The sequence below is a fragment of the Tiliqua scincoides genome, chromosome 1 (genome assembly GCF_035046505.1).
Source record: "Tiliqua scincoides isolate rTilSci1 chromosome 1, rTilSci1.hap2, whole genome shotgun sequence".
NCBI lineage: Eukaryota > Metazoa > Chordata > Lepidosauria > Squamata > Scincidae > Tiliqua > Tiliqua scincoides.
In genome coordinates, this window is record NC_089821.1 from 196,588,094 (window position 1) to 196,604,430 (window position 16,337).

General features: G+C 41.4%; 1 protein-coding gene across 2 annotated transcripts in view; it reads right to left on the reverse strand.

Annotated features, from left to right (window-relative positions):
• Positions 1 to 1,283: 1,283 nt before the first annotated feature.
• The window catches only part of LAMA4 (laminin subunit alpha 4), a 107,259-nt gene continuing 92,205 nt past the window's right edge, over positions 1,284 to 16,337 (reverse strand). For both annotated transcript variants that reach the window (XM_066613560.1, XM_066613568.1), the window contains 11 exons: positions 15,728 to 15,861; positions 12,497 to 12,661; positions 11,609 to 11,762; positions 9,789 to 9,979; positions 9,347 to 9,536; positions 7,092 to 7,250; positions 6,285 to 6,444; positions 4,176 to 4,306; positions 3,726 to 3,819; positions 2,631 to 2,750; positions 1,284 to 1,792 (listed from right to left, as the gene is read on the reverse strand). In XM_066613560.1, the coding sequence (XP_066469657.1) occupies positions 1,647 to 1,792; positions 2,631 to 2,750; positions 3,726 to 3,819; positions 4,176 to 4,306; positions 6,285 to 6,444; positions 7,092 to 7,250; positions 9,347 to 9,536; positions 9,789 to 9,979; positions 11,609 to 11,762; positions 12,497 to 12,661; positions 15,728 to 15,861 (1,644 nt within the window). In that variant the 3' untranslated portion in view covers positions 1,284 to 1,646. The remainder of the gene's footprint in view (positions 1,793 to 2,630; positions 2,751 to 3,725; positions 3,820 to 4,175; positions 4,307 to 6,284; positions 6,445 to 7,091; positions 7,251 to 9,346; positions 9,537 to 9,788; positions 9,980 to 11,608; positions 11,763 to 12,496; positions 12,662 to 15,727; positions 15,862 to 16,337) is intronic.

The window sequence follows — 16,337 nt, forward strand, 5'->3', positions numbered from 1 at the left end:
ACACCAGAACCAGGGGACATCCACTAAAATTGAGTGTTGGGAAAGTTAGGACAGACAAAAGAAAATATTTCTTTACTCAGCATGTGGTTGGTCTGTGGAAGTCCTTGCCATAGGATGTGGTGATGGCATCTGGCCTAGATGCCTTTAAAAGGGGATTGGACAAATTTCTGAAGGAAAAATCAATTACGGGTTACAAGCCATGATGTGTATGTGCAACCTCCTGATTTTAGAAATGGGCTATGTCAGATGCAAGGGAGGGCATTAGGATGCAGGTCTCTTGTTATCTGGTGTGCTCCCTGGAGCATTTGGTGGGCCACTGTGAGATACAGGAAGTTGGACTAGATGGGCCTATGGCGTGATCTAGCGGGGCTGTTCTTATTTGTTCCTTTTATGTTAAGCAAACGAAGGAAGACAAGAGAAATGTATTGTGCTCCTTCACGCATGGTTGCTGCCCTCATAGTGCAAGTAGTTCAATCTCACAAAATGGGTGAGGTCAGGGAATTTGTAGCATGTGGAATGAACTTAGATACCAAGGTATTTCTGTTAAATCTGCTTAATATTTTAACTCTTTGGTTTTGTAACCTATGGCCATTTCAGTGATCTTAATCATACTTAGCAAGAGTTACTATCCAGGATGACAAAATTGATGAACTGTGGTGGGAAGAAGCAGAAATTCATGCTTAAACTGCAGGAACTATGCCCTGACACGTAAGTTATTTGCACCACTACTACTGATTGACAAAGTGAGTTCTTTGTACAACCTCTACTACAGGAGGCACATAGTAGTGAACTCAGACTCACTACACACAATAGCTGCAATCCTATGGGAAGTGACTAAGGGCCCAATCCAGAGCAGTGCACGCCAGCTCAATGCCGTGTGCTCTGTGGCGCAAACTTGCTGTAAGGCACGTTTGCAGGCCTTAGTGCTGGTCCAATGCCAGAGCTGGCCCAGCACGAGCCTGCTCTGGGACACCGTTTGTCAGAGGCCAGCAGTCGCTTGTAGTACTGGGCAGCAGAGAGTTAAGTCAGGGCAGGGGGAGGTGGGGAGGAGGTGTAGGGAGGTGAGACCAGTGGAGCTCAGCTCTGCCAGATCCGGAGGCCCATGTTGGGTCTTGTGACCCAACATGAGGCGTCCTTACTCTGCACAGGCGAAATAGCTGACAGAGTTGAGTAGTCCCATTGTGGGGCTGCTTCCCTTACTCGGTGGAAGGAGATTAATGTCCCTTTCTCCCAAGGAGCTGCCACCGGTTGCCTGGTGCACTCAGGAGGTGCCATGGCACGCAATGGGCAGTTCGGCATTGGGCTCTAAGCCTTTACCTAGGTGCATGCAGCTCTGCAGAGGATCTGGCTGATTGTTTCAATTGCCTAAACACCAGAGATGCCTCTTGTATACCTCAGGAGTCTAGTGCATGACAACCACCCCCACCCCCCCCAAGCACACACACCCATTCCTTCTTCATTTTTGGCTGTTTTTTTAAATCTTGGTAGCAAACAAATTAGTGATTATAAGCATAAGGCTTTATCATGTACATATACTGAGCAATATTTTTTCATTTCCATGGTACTGAAAATTGAATACAGCAGAGCTTCTTTTTGTTCGGTTTTCTCCATCTCCAGGTCCTTGCAGTTCACCATACATGAGCTTTTTAGGCAGCAGGACATATGTTGATGCTCACAGCACCGCTGACCAAAGCCGCCTTGCTGAAACTTACTGGTCTTTCATTGATTATAAAGTTGCGAATGCATCCAGTAAAGGATTTGCGTGTGGTCAGGCTGAATGTCAGGAGAGATTCTGTAAAGAGGTTAACAAAAGTTATATACAGTGTCCTGAGTTGTTCAAAAGCTACCTTAAAATCGTGTAACAATGCTTCAAGATGGTTTTGCAAAAAAGGGGACAATTGTGTGATTTATTTTAAATGTATCTATTTCCTTAAGTACCACTGTTTACTTTGATGTTGATCAGGTTTTTGAAATCAGTGGCTGAATGACTGTCAGAAAAAGCTTTCAATGAACTAAAAGCTATTCTTGAAATATTAAAACAAGTTATATTAAATCTTAACTGAATATTAAAAGATTTTCCAAAAAAATGTGAAATAGATTGATTCAATGAATTATTTTGGGCCTAGCAATTTAAACTTTGTGATTAAATACATTCAGATATAAATTTTACTAATTTTATTGATACTCATACAAAGGAAAGGACTATAGGTGTTGTCTGTCTCTGCGGGGAGAGTGGAGTGTGGAATTGTTCCTTACTTGAGCATAGGCTCCCCTCTTGCCATGCAGCCTCAGGTACCCTGCAATGTGGCAGACTATTTGTGCAAACTGAGACTGTCCTCTGCCTTAGCTCCATCACTTAGCCACAGCAGAAGCAAGTGGGGGATGCATTGTGTGTTTGGAAAATCACAGCTCTATGTATAGAGAGAGAGAGAGCTTAACATTTGTGTTAAGAAAACACAAAGTTTGACAGGATTAGGCCTTTTTTAAAAATCCAAAGTCTGGAACTATGCAATGGAACAATGCAGTGAAGGAAAAAAGTACAATTCATTTTATGAAATAAAGATTACTAACAAAATAGAAAGCTAGGTGAAGTTTTTGAAATAACACTGAAAAATTATGATGAATCTTACCTGGTGCTCCTCCAACAAATACTGGCTCCCGGTGATCAATTGCTCTTGGATTTAATGGTCCTATCACATGGTTCACTTCTGAGTCTACATCCAGCTGTACCACATTGGCATCTCTAATAACTGTCATACAAAGCAAAACAAAAAGAGAAAAAAAAGCAAAGCAAAAAGAGAAAATTATTTCCACTTTTTTTTGCATTATTATACATTATCTGGCTCTTAGCAGACTTATGACTTGGGTGGCCTTCCCATGGCTGGTTTGGTCAGAGCATGGTATGTGTAGCTCTGGTTGGGTGGCAACCTTCAGTATCGAAAGAAAGGTATAAGCTGACAGCACCCGGTATTCCCTGGCAGTCTCCCATCCAAGTACTGACCAGGCCTGACCCTGCTTAGCTTCCAAGATTGTGAGTTTGAGGCCCATGTCTTTTCTTGTGGGCATCTTCTTTCTATGGCAAGGACCAATAGCTCAGTGATAAAACACATGCTTTATTGTGGAAGATTCCAGATACAGGAAATTAGGAGCAAGGTTGGACAGGTTCAGTGTCAAGACCCTTGTGAACCACTGCCAAACAAATTATTATTATTTATTGCGAAGGCTCTATACAAAAATTGAAAATGCTGATCTACAGGCTTAAAAACTGAAAGACACCATTCACTTATTAATCTAGATCAGTGTTTCAGCATTTGTCCTCCACTGTACCACTTTGCACGGTCCACCTATTGGAGGTACCACTGGAAGTAACTGGTGATGACATCATCACCAGTTACTTCCAGGTTGGAAAGTCAGATGCAACATGACAAACACAACAAACTCAAGATGGACAGGAGGGCTTTTCTGAGCACAAAAAAGCATACTTTGGAGCTCTGCCCACTGAGCCGAGCCTCCTACCACTGTTTGTCATGTTGTGTTGCTGGTTTCACTGCCAGGCAGCAGGTGTCCAGGGGTCCCATGTGTACTCAAGTACCACTGGTGGTGCTTGTACCACTGGTTGAGGAACATTGATCTACTAAATCATCTCCATCTATGGGATGATTTTAGACTAATGAAGGGAGAATCAGGAAGCAGGAACATTCATAGGGTTCCACCTGTTTACTTACCTGCTATTCTGTGCCATCTTCCATCACAAAGATTCTGTTTTGGTGTAACTGAGGTTGAAAAGTCTCTGATTCCATTGTTCAGCTTCACAATGACCTGGCAAACCATTTAATTCATATTTAGAATCTTGGTTTCACATAGAAATATCCATCTTACAAAGCACAGCATGACAAGAAGTAGGACATCCTCAAAATAGACTGGCAAGAAGTTATCTTGGTGGAACAGTCCACAGAGAAGGCCTTACCACACTGACCCATGTACAGGTCAACCCAGGCTTTCGGGATCAGTTTTAAAGCATGAATTTTTTGACTTATACATGACTATATAAAGGTAGAACCTACTAAGAGTGAAGTTTAATTTGAAAGTGATATGTGTGCAAAAAGAAAACAGTGTTCATTCTGGGAACACCTACTTACAACAGTGTAAAGCAACTGATTCTGCCTTCATCATACCTGTCCTTGTTTCATGTGTATGTTCAGGAATTCCCCATTTACACTGTGTGCGTGCATCAAGATTCCTGAACTGCTTCGAGGGCGAACGTCAAAAACAACTTCGAATTTCAGACCCAAACTGAAGGATTCATCTGTAGGGAAAAATAACCCATCACAGAATATTCTTTTGCAGCAAGATTATCACCTGTAACAGTACATTAAGATGCAAGCATGGCTTCCAATTTTGTGTATTTCTAAATTTTTTCCCCATCTTGGAAATATGAGATGATTTGTTATGCTGGTAGTCTGCACAAGAGTGTCAATTCCTAAGTGTCATATTCTGTAATTGACTAAAAAAATTGTCTTTGTTCACATTGTACATTTGGCAGAATCTCAGCCAACCATTTTTGAATGATGTGTCGATCTCCTTGAGATGTTGTGGCTCCAAGTGTATCAATTCTTAGATGAATACCCATGTTTTTCCAGGATAAAATTTCAAAAATATGTTTCATGGTGTGGTCTACAAACTGCTGAATTAACATAGCTGGTTGGATAGTTCAGCTGCACACTCTCTCTGCAAGAGGAAATCCAAAGCTCTTGGCATTGTGCTAGTAACTGGATCTTACCCTTGAACTGGTAAATCAACAGTAGTGCCACTGCTCTGAGGGTGGTGTATGGAGCAGATGGGGCCTACAGTGGCCCACTGCAAGCAAGTAGGGCAACAGGAACCTCAGCAGACCTTCCTCCTTAAGTAAGAGCCCAGAAATGGGTCTCTCTAGCTTCCCCCCTCCCCATAATCATTTTTAGGAATTTATATCACACATCTGGCCCCCAAGGTGGCCACATAGGTGATCAATCACTAAAACAACAAAATTAAAAATAAATAAAACAAAATTACCAGAAAGAGTACAAATAGCAGAATGGGATAAAAATCACAGTGGGAGAAACATTTACTAAAATGTCACGCAAAAAACTTTGACCAGGGGTCAGAAACTTCCCAGGAGGGCTAGATAGGCTTCCTGAGACAGGGAGTTTCATAGCCCAGGGGTTGCATTCAAGAAGGTCCTGTCTTGTGTCCCCATCAACTGTATCCATAGAAGGTGGGGAAACATGTATCAAGGCCTCCTTGCTTCATGACCATGATGATCAGAGAGGATGAGCAAATTCATATGGGTGATAGAGCCAGACTCTATTTGACTAACAGTACTGTTCAATCCTTGAAAGCTTATTATGCTTTGTTATGAGGCATATATTATTATATAGTAATTTAAGCATATTGGTTATTGACTGATAGGCAGCAATGCCATATACTTTTAACTGCAAGTACATTCTGTTGAACTCCATGGAAATAGATATACATAGGATTGAGATGTTAGTGAATGAAAAGATACCCTTTTACTCTTTCCCCCCTTCCTACTCCACCATGCTGTTAAAAATGAAATGTTGTAAAATGGCGTGAATTCAAGAGATTGGTCAGATCAAATCCTGACAAAGGACAGCTGATCAGAGGTAGAGCAGGCTTTAAGTTGTTAGAAGAAAGGGACTCTTGAAGAAGCTAGAGGAACAGTTTCTTATCAATAAGAGTGGGGTGCTAGCAGAAGCTGCAGTGTAGAGTGAGGCCTCTCAAAAACAGATGTACGTTGTCAAAGAGATACCAAAAGACAAGAAGAAGTAGCAGGTGTACCAGGATCCAAAGAACAATAACTCAAGGCTGTGTGGAGGGAGTAGCAGGAATATCGAATGGACAGAGTTCTGCATACCTTCCCCCCAAAAGAGCCAACCAAAAGAAATGGATGTTTCCAATCTAGGAGACAAAGTATGAATGACATATTTGGCCGTTCCAGGAAGGATTTCTCCAAGGGATAGGGGTTAACCGAAGAGAGTAAGGCAGGGCCTTTGAGAGGAATTTGAAAAACACTTCTGTTTTTGTTTATAGTTGGTAAACACTACCTCCAAGATTAAAGAACCCATTCCTCTGGGGAGAGCAGACTAAATTGGGTCAGTTTGCCCTCTGACATACAGCACTTGCTAGACAGAATGCTCTTTTGGGTACAGTTTCACATACATAACATGTTGTTTAATGGCCATCACTCTGATAGAATAGCCATAACAGCAATAGTGACACCTTACCAAGAATTATGTATCCCCCTTCTGATGAAAAATATGTTCCTTCTTCTGATGGGCCTTCAAAACATGGTGTTACACTAAAGGTCTGTGAGGGAGAAGTGACTGGTCTTCCATTGAGCTGTAAACTGCCAAGACAACCACTAAAACTGTAGACAGAGTTTATCTGAAAAAAAAAAATGGAGCCTGTGTAAAATGGCTGCATAAGGAAGAGAGAAATTCTGTGACCCTTCCAATTACTGTACAACCATATATTAATTTTAAAGATAAAGCCCTCCTTTGTAGCTAAAGGAAAGGAGGAGCAAGAGGAATGCAGGGCATACAAAGCAGTAATGATACTTCTTGTGATTTTTCAGGTGTGCTTGGTTCTTAGCGTCAATCAACGCAGCCTAAATTATATTCTAATTTATTCTCTTCTATTAAAATAATCTGGAATAAACTTGTTGGCTAGCGAACATCAGCTGCTCAAAATTGTCAGCAACATCAAATGCAGGAGACATTCTGCTTCACTGTAAACACCCTCCCTGAGATGCAGAGCTCGGCAGAATGGCTCCAGTATCTCTTTTCTACTGGCTGCCATGCTGCTGGCCTGAATTAAGATCATTATTAATTCTCTGTATCTGAGAAAACTTTGCTGTAAGATTATATTGTCACTTTATTCTTCAACTTTGTCTGAAACATTTGGCAAAACATCCAGCTCTGGCTTTCCTTCATGTGACCTGCTTAATTATTATTTTCTTTAGCAATTTAATAAATATATTTATAATTAAATACAATTTATTTATTCTTGTTGTGGAAAGTGTCTATTTTTACCTGGATATTTTTGGCAGCTTTTCCTGGTGCCACACCCCCTATATAAAAGGGTCTAGTGACTTGCCACGAATCATCAGATGGAGAGAGACTTCTTACTAGTGCTCGGAGACCATCAATGATCAAACGGCCTGTATTTTTGTTGTCTCGAACAAACATTACCTTCCAAGAAAAAAACTCAACATGTTTAACTTACAGCACAATCCTATGCATGTCTACTCAGAAGTAAGTTCCACTGTGTTCAATGGGACTTACTCCCAGGAAAGTATTATAGGATTTCAACCTTAAAGAGACAGGAAAATAAGTAAATAAACAAACCAAAACAAAATGCATGTGCACAAACACACAAATTGAATATAATTGCACCTGGATTCAGTACCTGAATACAATATTGTTGTATTCTGCTATTTGTCTTCCATTTGGATAACTCTTTATCCACCCACTTGGCTGATAAAACATTTTGTTTACTTTTGATTCCGTAAAATAAGAGAAAGGAAATGCTAAGTCTCTCATAGCCCAATCCTTTTCAGATGCTGGTATGATATCTTTAATATTCAAAGCCCATACTGGCAACGCCACACTGATGGCGCACTGATGCTGATGCAAGAAATGCCAAATGCCAAGCCTGTCCTGGCAAAGCACAATGGTGCAGCCCTTCCCAGTAACACCTCCAGTGTCTATTGGCAAGATGTCCAGGTAGCCGATCATTGCATCCAATCAGCCCCAATACCGGCAGCCTGTAGTCTGTATTCTATGCTCCATTGTAGGGAAGTGGGTGGGGCAAGAAGGGGGCTAAATTTTCTGCTATTTTTTCCCTTTCCCATTGCTCTTTATGGAGTTAGTCTTACCTATGCCAGTTCTGTTGTTGGTGTAGTGTTCTTCTCACTTTCAGGAGTGTGACCAGTGTCTGAAGGGTTGTTAGGATATGGTATATACCGACTCCTCATCCCTCTCACGTCATGCCCCAGTATCTTCACTATTTTGGCATCTCTGCCAGTGGAGTCTTAGAGAGTGAGATGCAAGCTGCACTGACCTGACATTTTTCTGGTGTTGCACCAGCATCCAAGCTGCAAGTTGGTGGGCAAGCTTCTACACTGGTGCTGCTTGTATTTCACTAGCATATGTGGATATACACTGCCTTATCTCAAGGGTAGGGTTGGGTCTTCAGAGATGTGTCTTAGCTTCCTTAATTCTTATGGATAAAGCAAGTCCCATACATACGAGGGGGGCATATCTGCGGATTCCATATCAGCAGATTCACTTATCCGCAGATTGGGTCTGTGGGACCCTGCTCCCCTAGCCTCTGGAGGGTCTTCTGAGCCCAACAGTTTAAAAAATGCAACTTCCGGTTTCTCAGCAAAACATCATTTAAAACATCACTTCTGGTTTTACAGAGAAACCAGAAGGTGTATTTTTTTTAACTGTTGGACTCAGTCTGGCAGAGGCCATGGACAGATGGCTGCTCACCCTCTGGAAGTTAGGTGCTCTGTTCCCTCGGCTCCGCAGGGTGGGGGCAGGGCGTTTGCACATATCTGTGGATTCATGTAACTGCAGAGCGTTCCGGAACAGAACTCCCACAGAAACGGGGGCATGCTGTATATAAGAGCTGTATATTTCCCAAGGAAATGTTTATATCATATGTTTATATTGTATACCCCTGCTAACTGAGTAAGAGGCACTTTTTCTAGTAGGTGCTCCTCTTTTATTTAGCAGGGGGAAAGTAACTGGCCTGCCTCTCCCCAGCAGTGTCTTTTCTAGTGGCACTGCTTGGTGTTTTTTTTTTTTTTTTTTTTTTGCATCTTTTTAGATTTTGAGCCCTATTTGGACAGGGAGCCATTAGTTATTTGATTTTTCTCTGTAAACCGCTTTGTGAACTTTTTGTTGAAAAGCAGTATATAAATACTGTTAACAAAAACAATAACAATAATAATATACAGTTATGGAATGTATTTTCAGGTAAGCATGCTTAGAATTGCAGCCTTAAATCACACTTCTGTTTACTACATCAATTATTTTTCCAAGTCTTAGGCTTATTTTACTCATGTCATCCTACTAACCGTGCCCCTTGGATGAAGAGTGAAATAGTGAATATCACTCTGTGATATGGCTTGACCGGTACATTATTCAAAATCATGGTTAGGTCTGATATTTTATTGAAATAAATCTCCAACAAATCACCTTCAGTTATCCTCTGCTATTTTTCCCCCCATCTCCAAGGACATTTTTCAAAAACATGTCATTTCCCCCTTCCCACTTACATTGTGCCACTGGTTGTCATTATACTTCTCTTGGCTTCTAATTCTTAATTTTTGGTGGCCACTATTAAATACAAAAACTATTCGGCCATGAGCAATAAAAAGAGCCATGAAATTTTCCTCCTCCTGATCGGAGACATAGAAGATCATTCCATGGGATGACTGAGTCTTCAGACTAATGGAGACCTGAGATCTGGAAAACAATGGCATGTTAATTGAGCATCACTGAACAAAAGCATCACTGAACAAAAGCCCTGTACAAATAGGAAGAAAAAAAACTCTAGTTACCTTAATTTTTGCTTACTCTAATTACTCTTACTTTGCTTACTCTAATTACTCTTACACTCTAATTACCTTAATTTTTGCTTACTCAGATATGTAAAGATGTTAATCAGCTTTTGTATTTAATAGTAAAAGCATATTAGTTATTAATAGCTCGTTGTACCTTTCGCTGAAATTCTTTGGTAAATAATCAAATTCTTGCCGACTATTTGCTGTTCCTCCAAACAGATACATATGTTCAGTTGCTTTTGGGCTGTTGGAGAAAGAGCAGTGTAGGTCCCCCCGAGTTCTCAGTTCTTGATCTAATTTTTTAATGCTTGGTGTAAGCTGGGAGAATCCATTGTCTTTTCCAACCTTCAGAGAAAATAAATAAATAAATAAAGTCTGTTGCAGTGGAATTGGTACAAATTTGCACTCTGCCAACTTCTAGGCTTGTATGTTGTCAGTGCAGCTAGTATAGGCCTAATATCCACTGCAGTGCTGATAGATCAGCTATATGATATATCAAATCAGTATTGATTCATGATAAGGCAACTAGCACAGAGCACTGGTGTGGTGTAGTGGCTAGAAGTCTGAGCTGTGAATCAAATGTCTTTGGTTTGAATCTCACATCTGCCATGAGATAGGGACTGTAGGGGAACAGCACATACTTTGCATTTAGAAAGTCCCAGGTTCAATCCCTTGCATCTTTAGGTAGGGCAGAGAAAAGTTGCCATCTGAAATCCTGAAGAGTTGCTGCTAGCCAGTGTGGATAATACTTAGCTGATGGTACAAAAACAGCTTCCTATAAACTCACTAGGTGGCCTTATTATCTCCTAAGACCTAGGCCTTAGAAGATAATAATACCTCACAGGCAGTACCAGTACCTGAGTCATGGCTATCCTTAGTAAAGTGTCCTTGCACGCCCCATTGCTAAGTGGGAAGGGTCACTATTTTCTTTTATCTGAAATGCAATGCCTCAGCCCCCACTGCTGTGTCCTGTGATGCAACATAATACTAATATTATGGGGTAGGAGGTCTGATCTAGAGGGTTGAGCCTCCGTTTGCCTGAAGATAACATCTGAAGGTTGCCAGTTCGAGGCCACTGGCACCGTGAATGGTGAGACCCTGAAGCAGCTGACAAGCCCAGTCGAGTTATTCCAACTGCTCTTGGAGAGATGAAGGAGCTGCTTGTAAGCCTGCATGGGAGGAATCTGGAGGCCAGAAAGTGATAACAGACCATAAAAGATCCATCTGAAATGTTGTGGTTCTTGAAAGATAGAACCTTTCTTCAATTGTAAAAATCCCTACAAGGATTTAGAACAGCCTGCCTTTGTAAACTGCCTTGAATTAAAGTCTGAGAAGAAATCTGACAACCAAGAAAGGCAGTATATAAATGCCTGTATAATAATAATAATAATAATAATAATAATAATAATAATAATAATAATAATAATAATAATATGCGTAAATGTTGGATACTTGACACTGTGGTTCCAATCCAAATTCAGGTCCTCCAGAATTGCTTTCCACAAGAAAGCATTCCATGGGTGCCTGCCTAAGCTATGTAAGCGTTTTGGAGAGAAAGACCATGGTTGCATTTTGGCATTTATCCACTTTTTAAGTGTATTGAATAGGTAAAAAAGGCATTTTAATGTAAGCTGGTGATGGTGCCCAGGAATCTGGGGGCAGTATTTAGCCTAGATTAATTAATGGGGAGATTGAGAATATAACTGTTAATTACTGAAATTTAAAAAAAATACCCCAATCAGCTCTTTATAACTTAGACAGGTATGCAGGAACACATTTTGAATGTGCTTCAGCCTGGAACTGGATGAGAACATTTCCGCAGGATAATTTCCTGGAATTTGGAAGGTATTGAAAGTACCACATCTCTTTGTGTTCAAACTGATGTTTTGAACCTTCACAGCTTGGCTCAGAGAAGGCATGCTATTTCTTAGCTTTAGCTGATATCTGAATAGTTTTAAGTCAGTGGATGCTAACCTCTTTATTCTGGTTCCCTTTGGATTTGGAAGAATTTTTACTTTTCTTATGGTAAAGAGCAGCTGGAGGAGATTCAACAGGGCATCCGTAAAGCGATGCTTGAACCTTCTCAGAGTATCGCTGGAAGTCTTCCACTTCAACATCTCGATCCAATCTGTGTTTCATAACAGACACAATGTTGTTATTATTAGCCACTAATTACAGTTTTGCATATATGGGGGGGCATATCCACAGATCCCATATTCATAGATCAGTTCTGTAGGCCCCTGCATGCGCCCCCTCCAGAACCTTCCTGGGTCTCCCAATGCCTTAGAAGGCATTTAAAACATGTGTTTTTCATTCTAAGGCTCAGTCTGAGCCCAGCAGAGGCAGCAGATGAATGTGCACAGCTCTGTTGAGCTCGGATGACCCTCTGGAGGCAAGGGGAGCAGAGCTCCCCACAGCTTCAGAGGATGGCATTTACCCATACTCATGGTTTCACTTAACCGCCGGGGTTTCCGGAACATCTGTACAAATCATCTTTCTTCCTTTAAAAAAAAGTATAGTGCACTCCTACACATGTCTATGCAGAAATAACTCCCATTGTGTGCAGTGGGGCTGATTCCCAGGAGGTGTTTTTAGAAGCACAGCCCTTGGATTAATAAAAAGTCTTATTTCTGAACTCTGAGTGTGCACTAGCTCCTGTTCCTGATTATGGGAGGAGCACAAAAGTCACAGGACCATTTTCAATGAACAACAGGAAAACTCAGTCCACAACCCAGCTTACCTGATCAGGAAGCATGTCAACATCAAAACTGAGAAAGGCAAGTCTTCATGAAGAAAGGGGAGAAAAATTCTGCTTTTGAATGAGCGAATGAGCAAGATGCATGCCAGTATAAATGCACTTACCTTGAGAAATAGGCATTGCTTATACAGCCTGTAAAGTTGGCAAATTCAGTAGCGATGGGAGAGCCGCCAAAGTAGAATTTCTTGCTACTCACAGGCTTTTCCTCAGTTTTGTCCTTTGCCAAATTATTTGTGCTCTGCTTCTTTTCATCTACCGAAAGCTCAAGCCTGCAGAAAGAAGCTGCACGTCTTACAAATGGTCTTTCAGAACCACCTACTGAGTAAAAAGTGTTATTCCATATTATGCTAGCAATATCATTTGCTTCTACAATAATGAGTCACTAGGTGGCACTATCAGCACAAGAGTTGGTGGGAAAAGCCTCTTGGCATCTACCTCCTTTGGCAATCCTGAAGTCATAATTTGTTCACAGTACGACTAAAGCCACTCTAATACCAGTAGCAGTAGCACCCTAGACATGATATTTGCAGCAACTGAAAACCCCAAAAGTTACTTTTATATTTGGGGAGGAGCATGACTTACATGGATAGAGATCTCTAAAAGGGGCAAAGATGGTACACAACATCTTTGTCCTGAACTCACTCCCCTTGGGCCCAGGTTTCAAAACACTAAGGCTTTTGTGCATGGCAAATGGGTCACACATGTTGGAGGTAGATATACTGCACAGTGTTTTGCCCGTTTGTATAATTATTAAAAAAATTATTAAATTATTAATAATTATTTTTTTTAATAATTATTTTTGTAATTATTAAAAAAAATCTCTACTTTGGATTTCTCTTCTAAAAAAGAGGTGCCCAAGATGGCTTATATTTAAAAACAAGTTAAAAATAAAATAACTAATAATTAAAAACAAACAACACTTGAACATCAAAACAAAACAGACTGCACCACAAAGGAAAAAAAAAACAAACATGAGGCACAAACATTACAGGATGACTGAGAAGGCAGAATGAAACAAGAGAGTATTCACTCCTGTTGAAAACCTGATAGAGACCAGTTTCCACTTGAGAGGGAGGGATTTCCACAATTGTGGTGCCACTGCAGAAAAAAATCCTCCCCTGATTCAACTGCAGACAAAACGGTGGTACCTGAAGAAGAGTGGTACCAGATAATAGTAGTACCTGAAGGGCCCATCTAGATGACCTGAAGCGGCAAGCTGTTTCATATGAGGGAAGTTGCTTCTTCAGATACCCTGGCCCCAAGTCTTTAAGGCTGAACATCTTGAACTGCATGTGGAAAAGGATTGCCAGCCAAGGTATTTGGAACAGCAACAGTGTAACAGATGTCTGGCCCTGATGACCACGGGTGCAGCAGCATTGTGTACCAGTGGCAGTTACTCAATGGGTAGCTCCCGGTGCAGCACATTACATGAATCTCAAAGTTACCAATGCATGAACCACTGTGGACAAGTCTGACTGACTCAAGAATGGACACAGTTGGCATACCAGCCAAAGCTGAGCAAAGGCTCCCCAGCAACTGCAGTCACCTGAGAATCCAGGAAGAGCTCAGCTGCATCAGGCCAAGGGCCCAATCTAGTCCAGCTTCCTGTATCTCACAATGGCCCATCAGATGTCTCAAGGAGCACATAAGGAAACAAGATACCTGTATCCTGTTGCCACTTCCTTGCACCTGGCATTCAGAGATAGGCTACCTCTAAAACCCAGAGATTGCATATAGTCATCATGGCTTGTAAGATGGATGTTTCCTCCAGAAGTCTGTCTTTTAAAGACATCTAGTCCAGACACAAGTACCACATTCAGTGGCAAGGCATTCCACAGATTAATTACTAACTGGGTAAAAAATATTCTCTTTTGCTGTTCTAACTCTCCCGACACTCAATTTTAGTGGACGTCCCCTGGTTCTGGTGTTGTGTGAGAGGGAGAAGAACGTCTCTCTTTCCACTCTATTCATTCTCTGCATAATTTTATATGTCTTCATCATGTCCCCCCTCAGGTGTCTTCTTTCTAGGCTGAAGAGTTCCAAATTATGTAGTTTTTCCATCAGCCCACTAATCATTTTGGTTGCTCTCTTCTGCACTTCTTCCAGTGCATGGTATCTGTTTTGTAATGTCGCGACCAGAACTGAACACAATACTCCAGATGTGGTCTTACCAGCGATTTGTACAATGGCATAATAATATTGGCTATTTTATTCTCAATTCCCTTCTTCTTAATTATCCACAGCATGGAATTGGACTTCTTCACAGTTGTTGCACACAAGATTGAAACTTTCATTGTGCTGTTCACCAGCATCCCAAGATCTCTATCCTGATCTGGCACAGACAGTTCAGAACCCACTAGCATATACCTGAAGTATTGATTTCTTGCCCCAATGTGCATTACAATGTGCAGAATCCAGGAGGACCCTCAGACTGCTAGCCTGACCCTTCAGGTGGTATACCACCCCATCCAGAAAAGGTCAACAATCCCATACGTGAGCTGCAGGTCTCCAGGCCAACAGCACCTCTGTTTTATCCAATTTTAATTTCAACTTGTAAGCCCTTAACCAAGCCCTTACTGCCTGCAGGCAATGATTCAGGACTTCCATCGCTTCCCCAGCATTGAGGGAATCAGATAAATATAGCTGGGTGTCATTTGCTTGTTGGTGGGTATTTGCTGACACCCACACTGCTGGATGCTGTTTGCATGTAAATCTACTGATGAGCTCTCCCAGAGGTTACCTGTAGTCACTGAATAACAGAGGGAAACAAAATAGAGCCCTGTGGCACACTACAGGCCAAAAGGCCAGGGTGAAGAGCAAGAATCCCCCAATACTACCTTCTGGAGTCTGTCTGCCAGGAAGGATTGGAGCCATTGCAAAGCAGCATTCCTAAATGCTCAACACAGTCAGATGTTGCTGACAGACACCATGGTCAGTGATATTGAAAGCCACATGGACTTCCAGCAAGATCAGCAGGGATCCACTCCCTCTGTCTAGTCCCCAGCACAGATCATTAACCAGGGTGACCAAAGCTGTTTCAGTCTCACAACCCAGCTGAAAGCCAGAATGAAAGGCAGTATAGAAGTACTTGCCCTCAATCCTTGACACTTGCTGCAGTCATAGGATTGTGCTAGCAAAAAAATAATAGTAATCTTAAGCCAAGATCATGTTGCTTGATTTTTGACTGCTTAAAACAATCTTTCTTGCTAGCTGTCTTAAAAACTTTCTCCAGTAATATGGCATTTTGAGTGTTTAACAAATATTTTCAGGCAGAATAAAGAACTACAAAAGTAACAAAGTAAGTGCTAGAATGAACCTTATGTTCATGTGCTTACCTTTCTGGTGAGACAGAGGTAATGACAAAATGGGCTTTCCCGTCATTATAGCGTTGATCATCTGTCATAACTTTGACTCCTTTTGCATTTAGAACAACTGCTCCTTTATCCATGGTGATGGAGAATACATCTGACTGAAACACAGAGAAAAACATCACTGAACCAACATGGCACTGAAAGAAAGTTTTGTGAAAAGTCTTTTAATGCCTTTTTCACTTACTAATTGAATATTAATATTTATATCACTAATCCAAAGGGTTTAAGACCACCCATGCAAATAATCTCAACCAAGGTAGACTCCCTGATAGGAAAGTGATACTGGAATCTGATTAGGAAGAACTTTGTCTTTTAGTTCTTCTACTTTGGAACATATCCCTAAAATGATGTATGGTCTTCTTGCAGTGCTACCACCTCTTGGAGCAGCTTGTGGAATATGTCTGACTGTGTCTAGCACAGCACAATACCATCAACCATTTTACAGCAGCAGAAAGTCTTTCCATTGCTGTAAATGGCTCAGCACTCTGGCCTGAACCGTTAGGATCAGTTAGTAATTTTCTTAGACGGTCCACAGGTTGCCCTACACCTACAAACCCCCCCCCCCCCCACTGTT